This window comes from Drosophila mojavensis, unplaced genomic scaffold (assembly GCF_018153725.1).
Source record: "Drosophila mojavensis isolate 15081-1352.22 unplaced genomic scaffold, ASM1815372v1 contig_136, whole genome shotgun sequence".
Classification (NCBI taxonomy): domain Eukaryota; kingdom Metazoa; phylum Arthropoda; class Insecta; order Diptera; family Drosophilidae; genus Drosophila; species Drosophila mojavensis.
Window position 1 is genome coordinate 15,467,984 of NW_025318667.1, and position 22,579 is coordinate 15,490,562.

A 22,579-nucleotide genomic window follows, 5' to 3' on the forward strand; every position below is an offset into this window, starting at 1 on the left:
TACACCCTGTATTTGGCAGGTTGTCAACTGTTAGGCAGTCCGCCGTAGCAGTCTGCATCTGTGTACGTCCCTGGAATAACCGTTGGCTCCCAGCGCCCATTCGTTGCTCTCCAATTGCAGTTTGCCGTTACGTTTTCATAATTTACTTTTACTTTTTGTTTAGTTGAAGAGCGGTCAGAAAAGGAGACGGTTCTGGTAAAACAGTAAAACAGTTTGACTTTGCGCGCCTCTGAGATGGAGGCAAATGATAAAAAAGCGCAAATTCCGATTGAAAACAAAAGTATGTAAGCAAAGACCTGATAAGAAAATGTAAGTACGATATGTGCATACACATACATACGTATGTGTGTGTGTGTGTGTGTGTGTAGTAAACAAGACTAGTGAATGTGTATACGTATGTGTGTGTGTGTGTGTGTGTGCAGGCAGGACTCTCTCTTGTCTTGCTTATGGGGGTTGAAAGCGCTTCAGCCTTTGGGGCACAGAGTGCATACATACATACATACATACATACATATATCTATCTATCTATTGACAGTAGTAGAAATTGTGACTAATTGACGTCTATTCCCACACACACACACACACACACACGCGCGCACGCACGCACACTTAGAAACGCTGACAAGTTGAAGGCATTTGCGCCTTTGTCTTGGCGGTACGGATATTCACATAACTCACGGCCCAGGCGGGAGCAAGATGCGCTGCTTGAATGATTGACCGCTTACAAATTCGTCGCTTGGGTGCAGCTGCTCGTAATAAACGGACGGGAGGCAGCGGCAGCTTTCACTCCGCCAGCGGCATCACAACGCCAGCGACAGCCAGCACCAGTTCCTCCAGCGGAAACAGCCTGACACCGCAGCAACACCAACAGCATCCGCATTCCCATCAACAGCAGCAGCAGCAACAGCAGCAGCAGCAGCAGCAACAGCAGCAGCAGCAGCAGCAACAGCAGCAGCAGCAGCAGCAACAGCAGCAGCACCAACAGCATCCGCACCAGCATCAGCATCAGCATCCGCACTCGCATCTGCGTAGCTCGCAGCAGCAAATCAGCCATTTGAACTTTAATCCATCGCCGGGTAGCAGTCCTTGCAACGGATTGGGCACACGCCAAGATGCATCCAGCGTGCTCAACAGTCCGACCACGATTGTGAACTCGGGCAGCGGCAGCAGCACTGCCTACGGTGGGATGCAGCAGCAGCCTGGCGGCTTGTCAACGGCTGCAGGCGCGGGAGCGTCAACGGCCATCGGTGGCCAATCCACGAGCAATGCCCACAACAATGGAGCCGGTGCCTCAGTGTGTCCCGTGGGCGGCGTTGGCGGCGGCCTCAATCTGCTGGGCGGCATTGGCGGCCTGGGCGGTGGAGCCGCCGCGGCGGGCATGGGCATCTGCGGTGGCATCAGCAGCACTGTGGGCAGCGCCGCCATTACGGGCGTGCCACCGATCGGATTGGGCATCGCCACTGGCATCGGCAATAAGATTATGCTCGGCAGGAAGCAGAGCCTCAAGGGCGGCGAACCCTTTCTGGCCGACTACGGCCCGGAGGAGTCGCTGAATGAGAGCGCGGACATCGAGTGGGTCAACAAGCTGTGGGTGCGCCGGCTCATGCGTCTCTGTGCATTGGTCTCACTCGCCTCCGTCTCGCTGAATACGCCCAAGACCTTCGAGCGTCATCCCTCGTTGCAGTACATCACCTTTGTGTCCGATACGGCCGTGACGGTGCTCTTCACGGCCGAAATGATTGCCAAGATGCACATTCGTGGAGTACTGAACGTAAGTTAACTAGGATGATGAGATGACGCAATGTTCATTCAGTTTCGACTTTGAGCTAACATATTCCGTTTTCCATTTATTTGCCAGGGTGAGGTGCCTTACTTGAAGGATCACTGGTGCCAGTTCGATGCGTCCATGGTGAGCTTTCTCTGGGTCTCCATCATACTCCAGATATTCGAAGTGCTTGAGATTGTGCCAAAGTAAGTCAACATCAATGCGATTCCACTGCATAAAAACTTTCAATCTTTTTGTCTTCTTCTTCTTCAGATTCTCGTATCTATCTATTATGCGTGCTCCACGTCCGCTGATTATGATACGATTCCTGCGAGTGTTCCTCAAGTTCAGCATGCCCAAGAGTCGCATCAATCAAATTTTCAAGTAAGTGAAGAGCCATCTCCTTTCGAAATCAGTCGATGACAGCTAGAGCCTCCTCTTTTCCAGACGCTCGAGTCAGCAAATCTACAATGTGACGCTCTTCTTCTTATTCTTTATGTCGCTATACGGACTGCTCGGCGTACAGTTCTTCGGGGAGCTGAAGAATCACTGCGTCATGAATAATACGAACTATGATCTGCTGGGCAGGCCGTAAGTATGCCAAGTATAGCAATGAATGAGCTCTCTTCTAAGCATTCGTATGTCTCTCATTAGGATACTCACGATCAATTCGCTGGCTATACCGGACACCTTCTGCTCCATGGACCCAGACTCCGGTTATCAGTGTTCACCTGGAATGCGTTGCATGAAGATGGACTTCCTCAGTAGCTATGTCATTGGCTTCAATGGCTTCGAGGACATTGCCACGAGTATTTTTACGGTCTATCAGGCCGCATCGCAGGAGGGATGGGTGTTCATCATGTACCGGGCCATAGACTCACTGCCGGCCTGGCGTGCCGCATTCTACTTCAGCACCATGATATTTTTCCTAGCTTGGCTGGTGAAGAACGTCTTCATTGCTGTCATCACGGAGACCTTCAACGAGATACGCGTCCAGTTTCAACAGATGTGGGGAGCCAGGGGGCATATCCAAAAGACGGCCGCCTCCCAGATACTCAGCGGCAACGACTCCGGCTGGCGATTGGTCACGATCGATGATAACAAGCACGGCGGCTTGGCACCGGAGACATGCCATGCCATCCTCCGCTCGCCCTACTTCCGGATGCTGGTCATGACGGTCATCCTGGCCAATGGCATTGTGACGGCCACGATGGCGTTCAAGCACGATGGCCGGCCTCGTCACGTCTTTTACGAGAGATATTACTACATCGAGGTGATATTCACCTGCCTGCTCGATCTCGAGACACTGTTTAAGATCTACTGCCTGGGCTGGCGCGGCTACTACAAGCATTCAATACACAAGTTCGAGCTCCTGCTGGCCGCTGGCACCACGCTGCACATCGTGCCCATCTTTTATCTGTCTGGATTGACGTACTTTCAAGTGCTCCGGGTCGTGCGGCTGATTAAGGCCTCCCCCATGCTCGAGGGCTTTGTCTACAAGATCTTTGGGCCCGGCAAGAAGCTCGGCTCCCTGATCATCTTCACCATGTGCTTGCTGATCATCAGCTCCAGCATTTCAATGCAACTGTTTTGTTTCCTCTGCGATTTCACCAAGTTCGAGTCGTTCCCGGAGGCCTTCATGAGCATGTTCCAGATTCTGACACAGGAGGCCTGGGTGGAGGTCATGGATGAGACCATGATACGCACCAGCAAGACGCTGACACCGCTTGTCGCCGTCTACTTCATACTCTACCATCTTTTCGTAACGCTCATCGTGCTCAGTCTTTTCGTGGCGGTCATTTTGGATAATTTGGAGCTGGACGAGGACATAAAAAAGCTGAAGCAGCTCAAGTTTCGCGAGCAAAGCGCCGAAATCAAAGAAACTCTACCATTTCGCCTACGAATCTTTGAGAAATTCCCAGACTCACCACAAATGACCATTCTGCACCGTATTCCCAATGACTTTATACTACCCAAGGTACGTGAGAGTTTCATGAAACATTTTGTAATCGAACTGGAGACGGACGATCCGTCGCTTGTCGAGAACTGTAAGCGTCCCATGTCCGAGTGCTGGGAGTCCAATGTGGTATTCCGCAAGCAGAAGCCGGTGCGCATCATGAACAAGACGGCCAAGGTGAGAGCCGCTGGCAGTAGCCTCCGAAAGTTGGCAATCACACACATTATTAAGTGAGTAACGGGAATATAATACTATAGTGAGTTATTGATAAGATTGTTTGATAATTTTCCGTGCCCATAGCGATAGCAACAATCAACGCCTGATGCTGGGCGACTCAGCGATGCTGCCCGTGGTGGGCACCAAAGGTGGCCTCAAGTCCCAGGGGACGATCACGCACTCGAAGCCCTGGCGCGTCGATCAGAAAAAGTAAGTGAACTTTGCCCGTGGGCGGCATGATTCGTTTGATGTGTGTACGCTACCAATTCGCAGATTCGGCTCCCGTTCGATACGTCGCAGCGTCCGTTCCGGTTCGATCAAGCTGAAGCAGACCTACGAGCATCTGATGGAGAACGGTGACATTGCGGCCGCACCACGTGCCAACTCGGGCCGGGCCCGGCCTCACGATCTGGACATCAAGCTGCTGCAGGCGAAGCGCCAACAGGCAGAAATGCGACGCAATCAGCGCGAGGAAGATCTACGGGAAAACCATCCGTTCTTCGACACGCCGCTGTTTCTGGTGCCGCGCGAGAGTCGCTTCCGCAAGATCTGCCAGAAGATCGTGCACGCGCGCTACGATGCGCGCCTGAAGGATCCCCTAACCGGCAAGGAGCGCAAGGTGCAGTACAAGAGCTTGCAGTAAGTAGCGCCTCAGGTTGCCTCAAGCTGGACGTGCCTAATTCACATTTGCATTATTCGCATGCCCATCCATCTATTAGTAACTTCCTAGGTCTGGTCACCTATCTGGACTGGGTGATGATATTCGCCACCACGCTCTCGTGCATCTCGATGATGTTCGAGACGCCCAGCTACCGCCTGATGGATCATCCCACGCTGCAGATCGCTGAATATGGCTTCGTCATCTTCATGAGCCTGGAGCTGGCCATGAAGATACTGGCCGATGGCTTGTTCTTCACGCCCAAGGCGTATATCAAGGACGTCGCTGCAGCGCTGGACGTGTTCATCTATGTTGTCTCCACGTCGTTTCTGTGCTGGATGCCGCACAATATTCCCACCAATTCGGCGGCCCAGCTGCTGATGATACTGCGCTGTGTCCGTCCGTTGAGAATCTTTACGCTTGTTCCGCACATGCGTAAGGTGGTGTATGAGCTGTGCCGAGGCTTTAAGGAAATCCTATTGGTATCCACGCTGCTGATCCTGCTCATGTTCATCTTTGCCAGCTACGGCGTACAGCTGTACGGCGGACGCTTGGCCCGCTGCAACGATCCGACAATACTGCGCCGTGAGAACTGTGTCGGTGTCTTTATGCGACGCGTCTTTGTTACGAAAATGAAGCTGACTCCGGGTCCAGACGAGTCCTATCCGGCGATGTTGGTGCCGCGCGTCTGGGCCAATCCGCGTCGCTTCAACTTTGACAATATTGGCGATGCTATGCTCACCCTCTTCGAGGTGCTGTCGTTCAAGGGCTGGCTAGATGTGCGCGATGTACTCATCAAAGCTGTTGGACCGGTAAAGTCACCTCCATGCTAGTAGTTGCCTTCTTCTATTTGTAGTATTAAACATATCCAATTTTCAGATCCATGCCATTTATATTCACATCTACATCTTCTTGGGCTGCATGATCGGACTGACGCTGTTCGTGGGCGTGGTCATTGCCAACTATTCGGAGAACAAGGGCACAGCCCTGCTCACCGTGGATCAGCGGCGATGGTGCGACCTCAAGAAACGTCTCAAAATCGCTCAGCCCCTGCACTTGCCTCCACGTCCGGATGGACGCAAGATTCGTGCCTTTACTTACGATATTACGCAGCACATCATCTTCAAGCGGGTCATTGCTGTGGTGGTGCTCATAAACAGCATGTTGCTGTCCATAACGGTAAATGAAATTGCTTATTGATATGCATTTGAAGCATCTCAACTCCCCCACTTCCCACCCCATTTGCAGTGGATCAAGGGCGAAGTGCACACGGAACGTCTCGTGATTGTGAGCGCCGTCCTCACCTTTGTCTTCGTCATCGAGGTGGTCATGAAGAACATTGCATTCACACCCCGTGGCTACTGGCAATCCAGGCGCAATCGATACGATTTGCTGGTAACCGTCGCGGGCGTCATCTGGATAATACTGCAAACTATACTCAGGGTAAGGCTGATCATTTGAATCGAGTTGAATTCCGATTGAAAGAGGCTAAAGAAAACTTGTTTCGAGCCATTAGAAGATTAGCCCTAGCTCTGTCTGTCTGTTTCTCTATAATTCTTCCAGTTTTCTGCTTCCATGAAATCATTAAAAGTCGATCATTAGTTATCTGAGGATATGCAGGTTTTAATGCTCTGAGTCTATCGAAAATGAAAAATCAATATATGTAACTGGCAAAAGGAAGCGTAGCAAGCCCCAAAGTAATTATATTTTTTATCAGGAAAACGAGCTGATTCGATCTAATGATGTCTGTCTTTCTGTCGTTGATCTGAGAGCCTATAAGAGCTGGATGCTTGAACTCTTTAAATACTTATTTTCTAGACCCATATCTACTTCCGTTGTAATGTTATCGTTTAATGATTATAAAAATTCAGTTCAATTCAGTTGTAATTTTGGTTTCTGTGGAGCTCGACTCTCCAAATATTCATTATGATTATTATAAAGTCGCTTTTACTTATATATACTTACTTCGAGGTATATCTCAGATGGATATGCCCGACTAGAGTTTTCTTACTTCAAATTTGGTCATTAGATTGTCATAGCGGCTACAAAAGTTAAGGATACCCTTTCTGTAGAGGCTTATGCCTTACTTCATTATCTATTATATTTTATAAATATTATTATATGTATTTATGTACATATTATTTATATAAAGGATACCCTATATATAGAGAAAAGGGGCTTAGGTCTTTTCTCAATATTTAATTATATTTTCTATATTATATATTATAATTAGTAAATACATATTTGATCAACATATGTATGTATGTATGTACATTTTTTTTATTTCTCTCTGATATTGGCTTTTGCAGAACGATTTGTCGTACTTCTTTGGATTTATGGTAGTTATCCTGCGGTTCTTTACCATCACTGGAAAGCATACCACTCTGAAGATGCTGATGCTAACGGTCGGCGTGTCCGTCTGCAAGTCATTCTTCATCATATTTGGAATGTTTCTGCTGGTCTTCTTCTATGCATTAGCCGGCACCATTCTGTTTGGTAAGTCGTCATCCCTTTCACAAATATTTTTATGAATATCTACTTTGACTTTTGAATTGACTGTTTCAGGCACCGTTAAATATGGCGAAGGCATTGGGCGACGCGCCAACTTCGGATCACCTGTGACAGGTGTTGCGATGCTGTTTCGCATTGTCACAGGCGAGGACTGGAATAAGATCATGCACGACTGCATGGTACAACCGCCGTACTGCACGCGAGGCGAAAACTACTGGGAAACGGATTGCGGCAATTTTACGGCTAGTTTGATTTACTTTTGCACATTCTACGTCATAATCACGTACATTGTGCTCAATCTGCTTGTGGGTGGGTACTAAGCGTATTTATGGTATTCGAAAGTTACTCACGAAATTTCTCTCACAGCTATTATCATGGAGAACTTTTCGCTGTTCTACTCGAACGAGGAGGATGCGTTGCTCTCGTATGCAGACATACGCAATTTCCAGAACACTTGGAATATTGTGGATATACACCAGCGGGGCGTCATACCGGTTCGCCGGGTCAAGTTCATTTTGAGGCTATTGAAGGGCCGGCTCGAGTGTGATCCCCAAAAGGATCGCTTGCTGTTCAAGTACATGTGCTACGAGCTGGACAAGCTGCACAATGGCGAGGATGTAACCTTTCACGATGTCATTAAGTAGGTCCAGAGACAGTCGATCGGGACTTAAGTATTGGTATTAACTAAATTTTTGGTCGTCTCAGCATGTTGTCCTATCGCTCCGTTGACATACGAAAGGCGCTGCAGCTGGAGGAGCTGCTGGCACGCGAGGAATTCGAGTACCTGGTCGAGGAGGAGGTGGCCAAGATGACAATACGTACCTGGCTCGAAGGTTGTCTCAAGAAGATTCGAGCGCAAAATGCTAGCGTAAGCATCTATAACAATCGCAATTGGATAAATTTGATGACTTACTGTTATAATATCATCCGATCCACAGAAACAGCAAAACTCACTTATCGCCGGATTACGGGCCACCAATGAGCAGATAGTGATGCGCGCCAATGTGCTGGAGGACAAGGCGCCTGGTGGCATCATAGACAAGTCAGCGATCAGCACCATCAGCGGTGCGGTGGCTGGCACCTGTCCGCCCACCAGCGACGCCTTCTCGCCCACACTGAGCTCCACGGAGAATGATGAGAAGGATGCCAGCAGTAGCGCCGTGGTGCCGCCTCATGCTGATCCGCACGTCTCGAACACCCGCTATGTGATGGCCGTTGGGAAGCGGGCGTATGCGCTCAATCGCAGCGATTCGACGGGCAGCTCGGCGGGACGCAAGTTCTTGGCGCCCACCTCGAGCGATCCCCAGCAGCGCTCCACGCTGAGCGACAAGGAGCGACTGCACATCAGCAGCCAGCAGCGCAAAAAGAACTCGATGACCACCTTGCCCCACACCGGCCAGCTGGGCCAGTTGGGCAAGCAGCGCGACGGCAACAAAGCCTCCAGTTTCTTCTCTCAGCTGAACAGCGAGATCGGGCAGTTTCACTATCCGGCAATAAATGCGTCGGCGGCCGCAGCGGCGGCGCTGCACAGCTACGCGGATCACCAGCATCAGCATCATCATGGACCGCTCAGTAGTCCCTCGGCAATGATTAGCCAGCTGATTGGGGGCAGCGGGAAGCTGCTGCCGTTCAACAATCAGGCGAACGCCGTCTATGAGGTGCACGACTGGTGGCAGGAGCAGGTCCTCTGCTCGCAGGCCAGTGACGAGGAGGTGTGAGCCAGCAGGGCAGGCCTCAGGGCTTTCAGCCATCATTGCCGTGCATTAGCGCCTTATTGAAAACGAACGATTTGTCGCCTGTTCAAACTCAAACTCAAACTCAAACTAGTGGCCTACAGAACCATATATACCATTTATTCTAATGAATGTAAATATTACCGCGCTCGGACGTAACGCACAAAACGTATTCCATATATAGTTGTGTGTGTGTGTGTTTAGGCATTAGTCTCTGTTGTTGCTTGTGTACTTCTGTAAGTAGATACTCTCGATTAGTCGTATTTCTTTAATTAAGTGTTAAAGTATTTATATACATATATTTATATGTATGTTATATGTGTATGCCAATATATTATATTAATAAACAATGAAATAAGCGCGGTCCAGTCGAACCAGCCTCTAGATATGTTGTATATCTGTTATCTGCTACGAAACGTAAAAATATATACATATATTATTTCAAAATATCTCACTCTTTTATTTATTTGTTTTCAGCCTTTCAGCCTTTCACAAATAGCCACAAAAGGTACGTTTAGATGCTTTCCCGAATACCTCGCTTTCGAACATATACCCTATAAGTAAGGCGATTACTCTCGTTTGCAAAAAGTTTATACGCTGCAGCTTAAGAGCTAGATTCTTCAAGTTTTATAAGGCATATAACAAATTTGTTTAAATATATTAAAAGTTGTCCACTCACAGATCTTAAGTCGAATTTCCAAGGTATACCAGGCGAAAAGCATCCGTTGGTTTCTAGGGTGGGCGATGTTACCATCCACAAGCTGCGAGGCATTTTCATCGCCTTGGTGGTCCGTCCAATGACTCAGCCAGAGGTTTAAGGTACGAGCCGAGGAAGAGAAGATTCAAAAGGTGTCAGCCATAGGATCTTTTTAAAAGATAATATTTAATTAGGTTTTTTTTTTCTCAAATATTCTAAATAATAATGTTTTGTAATATATGTTAAACTAATCTCATATAACAAATAAAAATATCAAATAAATTCATGTAAATATACTGAAAACTAAGTATGCTGCACATTTGTACCTAATACAACGCCAAAAATATTGCATACTTTTTGGATGTCTAGTTATATAATGTAGGTTAGTATAAAAAAATACTAAACTATAGCACACTCCAAATTGAAAAGCTGAAATAAAAGTCTTTACATAGTTTTATATACCTTCACAAAAAGAAAATAGTATATTGGGTTTCCACAATATCTATCATGTTCTCTTTTATGCGCTCTGCTCTCTCTATCTCTATTTATTTCTATATCTATCGATGCCTAGCATTCCGTCACTCTTGAAGATCTAGCTTAGAGATGAAGTGCTACGAATTTTTGAAATTCTCCATATGCCGTAGTATATTGAGATAGACGAAATGTATTAAATCAAAAACGAAATATTGTATTTTTATAATAACAATCTACTCGCGAGGCTACGAGAACATGTAGAACCTCTATAAAAATTCTTTCTGAGCTAATTTAATGGTAAAATATCATCATTAATGTCATATTGTTGTAGTCGGGAGTACCCAACTAGGAGATACCCTAGTATGTAATGATATACAATGTATGTATTATCCAAAGCAGCTGTCTCTAATTATTTATATATCTTTTATTAAAACGTTTTATTAAAATTCTAAAAAATCAATCATTATCATAGTCGATTATGATCATTATATGAAATGTTATGGGTATTAAAGAAATGAAAAGATCGTAACACATTATTTGATTTTTGCCAAATTTGTACTGGAAATATTAAAAATCTGTGAAGCGCTTTAAATTAATATACATAATATCTTTAAGATCGCATAAATCGACGTTTAAAAACTGGGACAGTTGAAAAAAAACTTGATCTGTGGCGACTATAGAAGATTATGCATCCTCAAATATCCTTCTCCTATAGGTTCAGAGCTGTATACCTACAGAGAGATGTATAGACTGGGCTAAATCGACTTAGCTATTATTTCTGGTCAAGAATATATATATACATATTCCATCTGTTACAAGTACGTTAGTGGAACCGACTATACCCTAATTTCGCGTTTTTAATTGGCTTATGGCACAGAAAATCACGGAAAGGCATAGCAATGTGCACATTCTCGGAGCGTTTGAGAACAAGTGGTTGGGTTCGTGCCGGCCACAGTTAATTCACGCGGGCTAACCTGGCTACGTGCTAGCCCTTTAATAGTCAGAATAGCGAAAGCTCGTCACTGACCTGCGCATACGATAAATTGCGTATTACGCAAGCCAGACCATAGTTCAAGCGCGTGCTTCAAAATTGCATATGCATCCGTAATACGAATTAATTTTATAGAGAATATAAATTTAGACACTAAAATGTCATACCTGTAAATATGTAGGGCAAATTTATAGATAATTTAAATACTATGCACTAGGGCCCGCTTCAGTTAGTATCCAGGTCGGCATCAAGCTGTTCGCTCGCTGTTCGACCCAACAGGATCTACTTAAAGGAGAAAACGGGCGTGCACTTCTGTTACAATGAGACTCCTTATACTTTGCTTACTAGTCGCCACTGGCGCAGCGTTCACTTTGTTTGGGCCACATATACGCATTGCTCCCGGGTACAAAGCGAATGAGATCATATTGCATTTTCGCAATCCATGCAACAACAAGACGACCTACACTACTTTAAGGCCACCGCCAACGAAATGCAAATACCATCCCACCACGCCAAATTGTGAACATCACGTTACTAGTCCCGATTACTATTCTTCAAAAGCCACCACAGCCAAACCGACCTATCAAACCACTCTCAGCACCTTAACAGAAGAAACCGCTGAAACAACTGCTAAAACAACCAGCATAAGCACCCAGAAGCCTTCGACTGCCAAGCCAACTATCGGAAGCACATCAACAGCTCAGCCGGGCACCCAGAAGACTTCGACTGCAAAGCCAACAGTTGGAAGCACAACTGCAGCTCAGCCAAGCACCCAGAAGCCTTCGACTGCAAAGCCAACAGTTGGAAGTACCTCAACAGCTCAGCCGGGCACCCAGAAGCCTTCGACTGCCATACCAACTATCGGAAGCACAACTGCAGCTCAGCCAAGCACCCAGAAGCCTTCGACTGCCAAGCCAACTATCGGAAGTACCTCAACAGCTCAGCCAAGCACCCAGAAGCCTTCGACTGCCAAGCCAACAGTTGGAAGCACAACTACAGCTCAGCCAACTACCCAGAAGCCGTCGACTGCCAAGCCAACTATCGGAAGTACCTCAACAGCTCAGCCTAGCACCCAGAAGCCCTCGACTGCCAAGCCGACAGTTGGAAGTACCTCAACAGCTCAGCCTAGCACCCAGAAGCCTTCGACTGCCAAGCCAACAGTTGGAAGCACAACTACAGCTCAGCCTAGCACCCAGAAGCCTTCGACTGCCAAGCCGACAGTTGGAAGTACCTCAACAGTTCAGCCTAGCACCCAGAAGCCTTCGACTGCCAAGCCAACTATCGGAAGTACCTCAACAGCTCAGCCTAGCACCCAGAAGCCTTCGACTGCCAAGCCAACAGTTGGAAGCACAACTACAGCTCAGCCTAGCACCCAGAAGCCTTCGACTGCCAAGCCGACAGTTGGAAGTACCTCAACAGTTCAGCCTAGCACCCAGAAGCCTTCGACTGCCAAGCCAACTATCGGAAGTACCTCAACAGCTCAGCCTAGCACCCAGAAGCCTTCGACTGCCAAGCCAACAGTTGGAAGCACAACTACAGCTCAGCCTAGCACCCAGAAGCCTTCGACTGCCAAGCCGACAGTTGGAAGCACATCAACAGCTCAGCCTAGCACCCAGAAGCCCTCGACTGCCAAGCCGACAGTTGGAAGTACCTCAACAGCTCAGCCTAGCACCCAGAAGCCTTCGACTGCCAAGCCAACTATCGGAAGTACCTCAACAGCTCAGCCGAGCACCCAGAAGCCTTCGACTGCAAAGCCGACTGTTGGAAGCACAACTGTAGCTCAGCCAAGCACCCAGAAGCCTTCGACTGCCAAGCCGACAGTTGGAAGTACCTCAACAGCTCAGCCTAGCACCCAGAAGCCTTCGACTGCCAAGCCAACAGTTGGAAGCACAACTGTAGCTCAGCCAAGCACCCAGAAGCCTTCGACTGCCAAGCCGACAGTTGGAAGTACCTCAACAGTTCAGCCTAGCACCCAGAAGCCTTCGACTGCCAAGCCAACTATCGGAAGTACCTCAACAGTTCAGCCTAGCACCCAGAAGCCTTCGACTGCCAAGCCAACTATCGGAAGTACCTCAACAGCTCAGCCTAGCACCCAGAAGCCTTCGACTGCCAAGCCAACAGTTGGAAGCACAACTACAGCTCAGCCTAGCACCCAGAAGCCTTCGACTGCCAAGCCGACAGTTGGAAGTACCTCAACAGCTCAGCCTAGCACCCAGAAGCCTTCGACTGCCAAGCCAACTATCGGAAGTACCTCAACAGCTCAGCCTAGCACCCAGAAGCCTTCGACTGCCAAGCCAACAGTTGGAAGCACAACTACAGCTCAGCCAAGCACCCAGAAGCCTTCGACTGCCAAGCCAACTATCGGAAGTACCTCAACAGCTCAGCCGAGCACCCAGAAGCCTTCGACTGCCAAGCCAACTATCGGAAGTACCTCAACAGCTCAGCCTAGCACCCAGAAGCCTTCGACTGCCAAGCCAACTATCGGAAGTACCTCAACAGCTCAGCCGAGCACCCAGAAGCCTTCGACTGCCAAGCCAACTATCGGAAGTACCTCAACAGCTCAGCCTAGCACCCAGAAGCCTTCGACTGCCAAGCCAACTATCGGAAGTACCTCAACAGCTCAGCCTAGCACCCAGAAGCCTTCGACTGCCAAGCCAACTATCGAAAGTACCTCAACAGCTCAGCCGAGTACCCAGAAGCCTTCGACTGCCAAGCCAACTATCGGAAGTACCTCAACAGCTCAGCCGAGCACCCAGAAGCCTTCGACTGCCAAGCCAACTATCGGAAGTACCTCAACAGCTCAGCCTAGCACCCAGAAGCCTTCGACTGCCAAGCCAACAGTTGGAAGCACAACTACAGCTCAGCCTAGCACCCAGAAGCCCTCGACTGCCAAGCCAACTATCGGAAGTACCTCAACAGCTCAGCCTAGCACCCAGAAGCCATCGACTGCAAAGCCAACTATCGGAAGCACCTCAACAGCTCAGCCTAGCACCCAGAAGCCCTCGACTGCCAAGCCAACTATCGGAAGTACCTCAACAGCTCAGCCTAGCACCCAGAAGCCTTCGACTGCCAAGCCGACAGTTGGAAGTACCTCAACAGCTCAGCCTAGCACCCAGAAGCCTTCGACTGCCAAGCCAACAGTTGGAAGCACAACTACAGCTCAGCCAAGCACCCAGAAGCCGTCGACTGCCAAGCCGACAGTTGGAAGTACCTCAACAGCTCAGCCTAGCACCCAGAAGCCTTCGACTGCCAAGCCGACAGTTGGAAGTACCTCAACAGCTCAGCCTAGCACCCAGAAGCCATCGACTGCAAAGCCAACAGTTGGAAGCACATCAACAGCTCAGCCTAGCACCCAGAAGCCTTCGACTGCAAAGCCGACTGTTGGAAGCACAACTGTAGCTCAGCCAAGCAGCCAGAAGCCTTCGACTGCCAAGCCGACAGTTGGAAGTACCTCAACAGCTCAGCCAAGCACCCAGAAGCCGTCGACTGCCAAGCCGACAGTTGGAAGTACCTCAACAGCTCAGCCTAGCACCCAGAAGCCTTCGACTGCCAAGCCGACAGTTGGAAGTACCTCAACAGCTCAGCCTAGCACCCAGAAGCCTTCGACTGCCAAGCCAACAGTTGGAAGCACAACTACAGCTCAGCCAAGCACCCAGAAGCCGTCGACTGCCAAGCCGACAGTTGGAAGTACCTCAACAGCTCAGCCTAGCACCCAGAAGCCTTCGACTGCCAAGCCGACAGTTGGAAGTACCTCAACTGCTCAGCCTAGCACCCAGAAGCCTTCGACTGCCAAGCCGACAGTTGGAAGTACCTCAACAGCTCAGCCTAGCACCCAGAAGCCTTCGACTGCCAAGCCAACAGTTGGAAGCACAACTACAGCTCAGCCGAGCACCCAGAAGCCTTCGACTGCCAAGCCAACAGTTGGAAGCACATCAACAGCTCAGCCTAGCACCCAGAAGCCTTCGACTGCAAAGCCGACTGTTGGAAGCACAACTGTAGCTCAGCCAAGCAGCCAGAAGCCTTCGACTGCCAAGCCGACAGTTGGAAGTACCTCAACAGCTCAGCCTAGCACCCAGAAGCCTTCGACTGCCAAGCCGACAGTTGGAAGTACCTCAACAGCTCAGCCTAGCACCCAGAAGCCTTCGACTGCCAAGCCAACTATCGGAAGCACAACTACAGCTCAGCCAAGCACCAAGAAGCCTTCGACTGCCAAGCCAACAGTTGGAAGCACAACTACAGCTCAGCCTAGCACCCAGAAGCCTTCGACTGCCAAGCCGACAGTTGGAAGTACCTCAACTGCTCAGCCTAGCACCCAGAAGCCTTCGACTGCCAAGCCGACAGTTGGAAGTACCTCAACTGCTCAGCCTAGCACCCAGAAGCCTTCGACTGCCAAGCCAACAGTTGGAAGCACATCAACAGCTCAGCCTAGCACCCAGAAGCCTTCGACTGCAAAGCCGACTGTTGGAAGCACAACTGTAGCTCAGCCAAGCACCCAGAAGCCTTCGACTGCCAAGCCAACAGTTGGAAGCACATCAACAGCTCAGCCTAGCACCCAGAAGCCCTCGACTGCCAAGCCGACAGTTGGAAGTACCTCAACAGCTCAGCCTAGCACCCAGAAGCCTTCGACTGCCCAGCCAACTATCGGAAGTACCTCAACAGCTCAGCCAAGCACCCAGAAGCCCTCGACTGCCAAGCCAACAGTTGGAAGCACATCAACAGCTCAGCCTAGCACCCAGAAGCCTTCGACTGCCAAGCCAACAGTTGGAAGCACAACTACAGCTCAGCCTAGCACCCAGAAGCCTTCGACTGCCAAGCCGACAGTTGGAAGTACCTCAACAGTTCAGCCTAGCACCCAGAAGCCTTCGACTGCCAAGCCAACTATCGGAAGTACCTCAACAGCTCAGCCTAGCACCCAGAAGCCTTCGACTGCCAAGCCAACAGTTGGAAGCACAACTACAGCTCAGCCTAGCACCCAGAAGCCTTCGACTGCCAAGCCGACAGTTGGAAGTACCTCAACAGTTCAGCCTAGCACCCAGAAGCCTTCGACTGCCAAGCCGACAGTTGGAAGTACCTCAACAGCTCAGCCTAGCACCCAGAAGACTTCGACTGCAAAGCCGACAGTTGGAAGTACCTCAACAGCTCAGCCTAGCACCCAGAAGCCTTCGACTGCCAAGCCAACTATCGGAAGTACCTCAACAGCTCAGCCGAGCACCCAGAAGCCTTCGACTGCAAAGCCGACAGTTGGAAGTACCTCAACAGCTCAGCCTAGCACCCAGAAGCCTTCGACTGCCAAGCCAACTATCGGAAGTACCTCAACAGCTCAGCCTAGCACCCAGAAGCCTTCGACTGCCAAGCCGACAGTTGGAAGTACCTCAACAGCTCAGCCGAGCACCCAGAAGCCTTCGACTGCAAAGCCGACAGTTGGAAGTACCTCAACAGCTCAGCCTAGCACCCAGAAGCCTTCGACTGCCAAGCCAACTATCGGAAGTACCTCAACAGCTCAGCCTAGCACCCAGAAGCCTTCGACTGCCAAGCCAACAGTTGGAAGCACAACTACAGCTCAGCCAAGCACCCAGAAGCCTTCGACTGTAAAGCCAACTATCGGAAGTACCTCAACAGCTCAGCCTAGCACCCAGAAGCCTTCGACTGCCAAGCCAACAGTTGGAAGCACAACTACAGCTCAGCCAAGCACCCAGAAGCCTTCGACTGCCAAGCCAACAGTTGGAAGCACAACTACAGCTCAGCCAAGCACCCAGAAGCCCTCGACTGCCAAGCCAACTATCGGAAGTACCTCAACAGCTCAGCCTAGCACCCAGAAGCCTTCGACTGCCAAGCCAACAGTTGGAAGCACAACTACAGCTCAGCCGAGCACCCAGAAGCCTTCGACTGCCAAGCCAACTATCGGAAGTACCTCAACAGCTCAGCCTAGCACCCAGAAGCCTTCGACTGCCAAGCCAACTATCGGAAGTACCTCAACAGCTCAGCCGAGCACCCAGAAGCCTTCGACTGCCAAGCCAACTATCGGAAGTACCTCAACAGCTCAGCCTAGCACCCAGAAGCCTTCGACTGCCAAGCCAACTATCGGAAGTACCTCAACAGCTCAGCCTAGCACCCAGAAGCCTTCGACTGCCAAGCCAACTATCGGAAGTACCTCAACAGCTCAGCCTAGCACCCAGAAGCCTTCGACTGCCAAGCCAACAGTTGGAAGCACAACTACAGCTCAGCCGAGCACCCAGAAGCCTTCGACTGCCAAGCCAACAGTTGGAAGCACAACTACAGCTCAGCCGAGCACCCAGAAGCCGTCGACTGCCAAGCCGACAGTTGGAAGTACCTCAACAGCTCAGCCTAGCACCCAGAAGCCTTCGACTGCCAAGCCAACTATCGGAAGTACCTCAACAGCTCAGCCGAGCACCCAGAAGCCTTCGACTGCAAAGCCGACAGTTGGAAGTACCTCAACAGCTCAGCCTAGCACCCAGAAGCCTTCGACTGCCAAGCCAACTATCGGAAGTACCTCAACAGCTCAGCCTAGCACCCAGAAGCCTTCGACTGCCAAGCCGACAGTTGGAAGTACCTCAACTGCTCAGCCTAGCACCCAGAAGCCTTCGACTGCCAAGCCGACAGTTGGAAGTACCTCAACAGCTCAGCCTAGCACCCAGAAGCCTTCGACTGCCAAGCCAACAGTTGGAAGCACAACTACAGCTCAGCCGAGCACCCAGAAGCCTTCGACTGCCAAGCCAACAGTTGGAAGCACAACTACAGCTCAGCCGAGCACCCAGAAGCCTTCGACTGCCAAGCCAACTATCGGCAGTTCCTCAACAGCTCAGCCTAGCACCCAGAAGCCTTCGACTGCCAAGCCGACAGTTGGAAGTACCTCAACAGCTCAGTCTAGCACCCAGAAACCTTCGACTGCCAAGCCGACAGTTGGAAGTACCTCAACAGCTCAGCCTAGCACCCAGAAGCCTTCGACTGCCAAGCCAACAGTTGGAAGCACAACTGTAGCTCAGCCGAGCACCCAGAAGCCTTCGACTGCCAAGCCAACTATCGGAAGTACCTCAACAGCTCAGCCGAGCACCCAGAAGCCTTCGACTGCAAAGCCGACAGTTGGAAGTACCTCAACAGCTCAGCCTAGCACCCAGAAGCCTTCGACTGCCAAGCCAACAGTTGGAAGCACAACTACAGCTCAGCCGAGCACCCAGAAGCCTTCGACTGCCAAGCCAACAGTTGGAAGCACAACTGTAGCTCAGCCGAGCACCCAGAAGCCTTCGACTGCCAAGCCAACTATCGGAAGTACCTCAACAGCTCAGCCGAGCACCCAGAAGCCTTCGACTGCCAAGCCGACAGTTGGAAGTACCTCAACAGCTCAGCCAAGCACCCAGAAGCCTTCGACTGCCAAGCCAACTATCGGAAGTACCTCAACAGCTCAGCCGAGCACCCAGAAGCCTTCGACTGCAAAGCCGACAGTTGGAAGCACAACTACAGCTCAGCCAAGCACCCAGAAGCCTTCGACTGCCAAGCCAACTATCGGAAGTACCTCAACAGCTCAGCCTAGCACCCAGAAGCCTTCGACTGCCAAGCCGACAGTTGGAAGTACCTCAACAGCTCAGCCAAGCACCCAGAAGCCTTCGACTGCCAAGCCAACTATCGGAAGTACCTCAACAGCTCAGCCTAGCACCCAGAAGCCTTCGACTGCCAAGCCGACAGTTGGAAGTACCTCAACAGCTCAGCCTAGCACCCAGAAGCCTTCGACTGCCAAGCCGACAGTTGGAAGTACCTCAACAGCTCAGCCAAGCACCCAGAAGCCTTCGACTGCCAAGCCAACTATCGGAAGTACCTCAACAGCTCAGCCGAGCACCCAGAAGCCTTCGACTGCAAAGCCGACAGTTGGAAGTACCTCAACAGCTCAGCCTAGCACCCAGAAGCCTTCGACTGCCAAGCCAACAGTTGGAAGCACAACTACAGCTCAGCCTAGCACCCAGAAGCCTTCGACTGCCAAGCCGACAGTTGGAAGCACAACTACAGCTCAGCGAAGCACCCAGAAGCCTTCGACTGCCAAGCCAACTATCGGAAGTACCTCAACAGCTCAGCCTAGCACCCAGAAGCCTTCGACTGCCAAGCCAACAGTTGGAAGCACAACTGTAGCTCAGCCGAGCACCCAGAAGCCTTCGACTGCCAAGCCAACTATCGGAAGTACCTCAACAGCTCAGCCTAGCACCCAGAAGCCTTCGACTGCCAAGCCGACAGTTGGAAGCACAACTACAGCTCAGCCAAGCACCCAGAAGCCTTCGACTGCCAAGCCGACAGTTGGAAGTACCTCAACAGCTCAGCCAAGCACCCAGAAGCCTTCGACTGCCAAGCCAACAGTTGGAAGCACAACTACAGCTCAGCCGAGCACCCAGAAGCCTTCGACTGCCAAGCCAACTATCGGAAGTACCTCAACAGCTCAGCCTAGCACCCAGAAGCCTTCGACTGCCAAGCCGACAGTTGGAAGTACCTCAACTGCTCAGCCTAGCACCCAGAAGCCTTCGACTGCCAAGCCAACTATCGGAAGTACCTCAACAGCTCAGCCTAGCACCCAGAAGCCATCGACTGCAAAGCCAACTATCGGAAGCACAACTACAGCTCAGCCAAGCACCCAGAAGCCTTCGACTGTAAAGCCAACAGTTGGAAGCACAACTACAGCTCAGCCAAGCACCCAGAAGCCCTCGACTGCCAAGCCGACAGTTGGAAGTACCCCAACAGCTCAGCCTAGCACCCAGAAGCCTTCGACTGCCCAGCCAACAGTTGGAAGCACATCAACAGCTCAGCCTAGCACCCAGAAGCCTTCGACTGCCAAGCCGACAGTTGGAAGTACCTCAACAGCTCAGCCTAGCACCCAGAAGCCTTCGACTGCCAAGCCGACAGTTGGAAGTACCTCAACAGCTCAGCCTAGCACCCAGAAGCCTTCGACTGCCAAGCCGACAGTTGGAAGTACCTCAACAGCTCAGCCTAGCACCCAGAAGACTTCGACTGCAAAGCCGACAGTTGGAAGTACCTCAACAGCTCAGCCTAGCACCCAGAAGCCTTCGACTGCCAAGCCAACTATCGGAAGTACCTCAACAGCTCAGCCGAGCACCCAGAAGCCTTCGACTGCAAAGCCGACAGTTGGAAGTACCTCAACAGCTCAGCCTAGCACCCAGAAGCCTTCGACTGCCAAGCCAACTATCGGAAGTACCTCAACAGCTCAGCCTAGCACCCAGAAGCCTTCGACTGCCAAGCCGACAGTTGGAAGTACCTCAACAGCTCAGCCGAGCACCCAGAAGCCTTCGACTGCAAAGCCGACAGTTGGAAGTACCTCAACAGCTCAGCCTAGCACCCAGAAGCCTTCGACTGCCAAGCCAACTATCGGAAGTACCTCAACAGCTCAGCCTAGCACCCAGAAGCCTTCGACTGCCAAGCCGACAGTTGGAAGCACAACTACAGCTCAGCCAAGCACCCAGAAGCCTTCGACTGCCAAGCCGACAGTTGGAAGTACCTCAACAGCTCAGCCGAGCACCCAGAAGCCTTCGACTGCCAAGCCAACAGTTGGAAGCACAACAACAGCTCAGCCAAGCACCCAGAAGCCTTCGACTGTAAAGCCAACAGTTGGAAGCACAACAACAGCTCAGCCGAGCACCCAGAAGCCTTCGACTGCCAAGCCAACTATCGGAAGTACCTCAACAGCTCAGCCTAGCACCCAGAAGCCTTCGACTGCCAAGCCAACAGTTGGAAGCACAACAACAGCTCAGCCAAGCACCCAGAAGCCTTCGACTGTAAAGCCAACAGTTGGAAGCACAACTACAGCTCAGCCGAGCACCCAGAAGCCTTCGACTGCCAAGCCAACTATCGGAAGTACCTCAACAGCTCAGCCTAGCACCCAGAAGCCTTCGACTGCAAAGCCGACTGTTGGAAGCACAACTGTAGCTCAGCCAAGCACCCAGAAGCCTTCGACTGCCAAGCCGACAGTTGGAAGTACTTCAACAGCTCAGCCTAGCACCCAGAAGACTTCGACTGCAAAGCCGACAGTTGGAAGTACCTCAACAGCTCAGCCTAGCACCCAGAAGCCTTCGACTGCCAAGCCAACTGTCGGAAGTACCTCAACAGCTCAGCCGAGCACCCAGAAGCCTTCGACTGCAAAGCCGACAGTTGGAAGTACCTCAACAGCTCAGCCTAGCACCCAGAAGCCTTCGACTGCCAAGCCAACTATCGGAAGTACCTCAACAGCTCAGCCTAGCACCCAGAAGCCTTCGACTGCCAAGCCAACAGTTGGAAGCACAACTACAGCTCAGCCAAGCACCCAGAAGCCTTCGACTGTAAAGCCAACAGTTGGAAGCACAACTACAGCTCAGCCGAGCACCCAGAAGCCTTCGACTGCCAAGCCAACTATCGGAAGTACCTCAACAGCTCAGCCTAGCACCCAGAAGCCTTCGACTGCCAAGCCGACAGTTGGAAGCACAACTACAGCTCAGCCAAGCACCCAGAAGCCTTCGACTGCCAAGCCAACAGTGGGAAGTACCTCAACAATTAAGCCAACGAGTGAAAAGCCATCCTCCACCACGGCTAGTAAGCCAAGCAGTCCGACACCACCCACGCGAAGGCCAAGCAGGCCAAGCACCATATCTACTAGATCGACCAGTCCAGATTCGTCGACTATAAATCCAACTTTACCGAGCTCCACCACAAATAGACCAAGCCGTATGACACCACCCACGCGAAGACCAAGCAGACCAAGCACCATATCCACTAGATCGACAAGTCACGATTCTTCAACTACAAAGCCAACTTTACCGAGTTCCACCACAAATAGACCAAGCCGTAGGACACCACCAACGCGAAGGCCAAGCACCATATCCACTAGATCGACCAGTCCAGATTCTTCGACTATAAATCCAACTTTACCGAGCTCCACCACAAATAGACCAAGCCGTAGGACACCACCCACGCAAAGGCCAAGCAGACCAAGCACCATATCCACTAGATCGACCAGTCCAGATTCGTCGACTATAAATCCAACTTTACCGAGTACATCCGAATCCTTACCACCTTTTAATATTTTTTAGGTGTGTTTAGGAAAGCGATTTTTGTACTCTACCAAGATAGATTCTATGAGCTTTTTGACCGAAAGCAAAATTAAATTGATATAGAGCCCATATTATTTTAACATCATCTGACAGCGTCAATTCTTTGTATGCTATTAAACTTGTTTGAAATTGTTATATGTGCTTGTTATATATATATTTTTAGTATACCCTGAACTGATTGAAAATGCGAAATCACGGTATATTGTTTTTGTGAAAATTTATAGAACTGTCAGAAGGAGGCCTGGCTGTGAAGGGCAACAATATGAGTCCGTTTAGCCCTGTCCGTCTGTTTATCTGTCTTATAACACACGCAGATCGAGTTTGTTTCAAAAAATCGATAACTGTTCCTGTTATTTTGCTATCGATTAAAAGCCTTATGGAAAGTCGGAAATAAAGGAGGCAAATTTTTTAGAGCTTCTATTCGACTCCTAAATCCACCCCTTCCCTATACATTTCGAAAAGGCGTATTTCAAATAGTATA

At 50.4% G+C, this 22,579-nt stretch overlaps 2 protein-coding genes across 3 annotated transcripts; both read left to right on the forward strand.

The window, feature by feature from the left end:
* Positions 1–41: 41 nt before the first annotated feature.
* Positions 42–9,287, forward strand: LOC6583929 (sodium leak channel non-selective protein). Of its 2 annotated transcripts, none has more exons than XM_032732456.2 (16): positions 42–309; positions 614–1,771; positions 1,859–1,971; positions 2,039–2,149; positions 2,213–2,356; positions 2,420–3,952; positions 4,023–4,148; positions 4,212–4,577; positions 4,658–5,408; positions 5,476–5,775; positions 5,845–6,039; positions 6,906–7,092; positions 7,162–7,416; positions 7,474–7,747; positions 7,813–7,975; positions 8,046–9,287. In XM_032732456.2, exons 2-16 carry the CDS (start codon positions 710–712, stop codon positions 8,823–8,825), a joined length of 6,360 nt encoding a protein of 2,119 aa, XP_032588347.1. In that variant the 5' UTR covers positions 42–309; positions 614–709; the 3' UTR covers positions 8,826–9,287. The 2 variants fall into 2 exon arrangements, with proteins under 2 accessions (XP_032588347.1, XP_032588349.1); XM_032732458.2 differs by having other exon boundaries at positions 4,239–4,577.
* Positions 9,288–11,248: 1,961 nt separating this feature from the next.
* Positions 11,249–22,233, forward strand: LOC122757040 (mucin-2). Its single transcript, XM_044008246.1, has 8 exons — positions 11,249–13,356; positions 13,585–14,676; positions 14,866–15,270; positions 15,556–17,856; positions 18,145–18,696; positions 18,925–18,996; positions 19,225–21,114; positions 21,265–22,233. The coding sequence occupies exons 1-8, from the start codon at positions 11,323–11,325 to the stop codon at positions 22,075–22,077; spliced, it is 9,159 nt and encodes a 3,052-aa protein (XP_043864181.1). The 5' UTR covers positions 11,249–11,322; the 3' UTR covers positions 22,078–22,233.
* Positions 22,234–22,579: the final 346 nt, after the last annotated feature.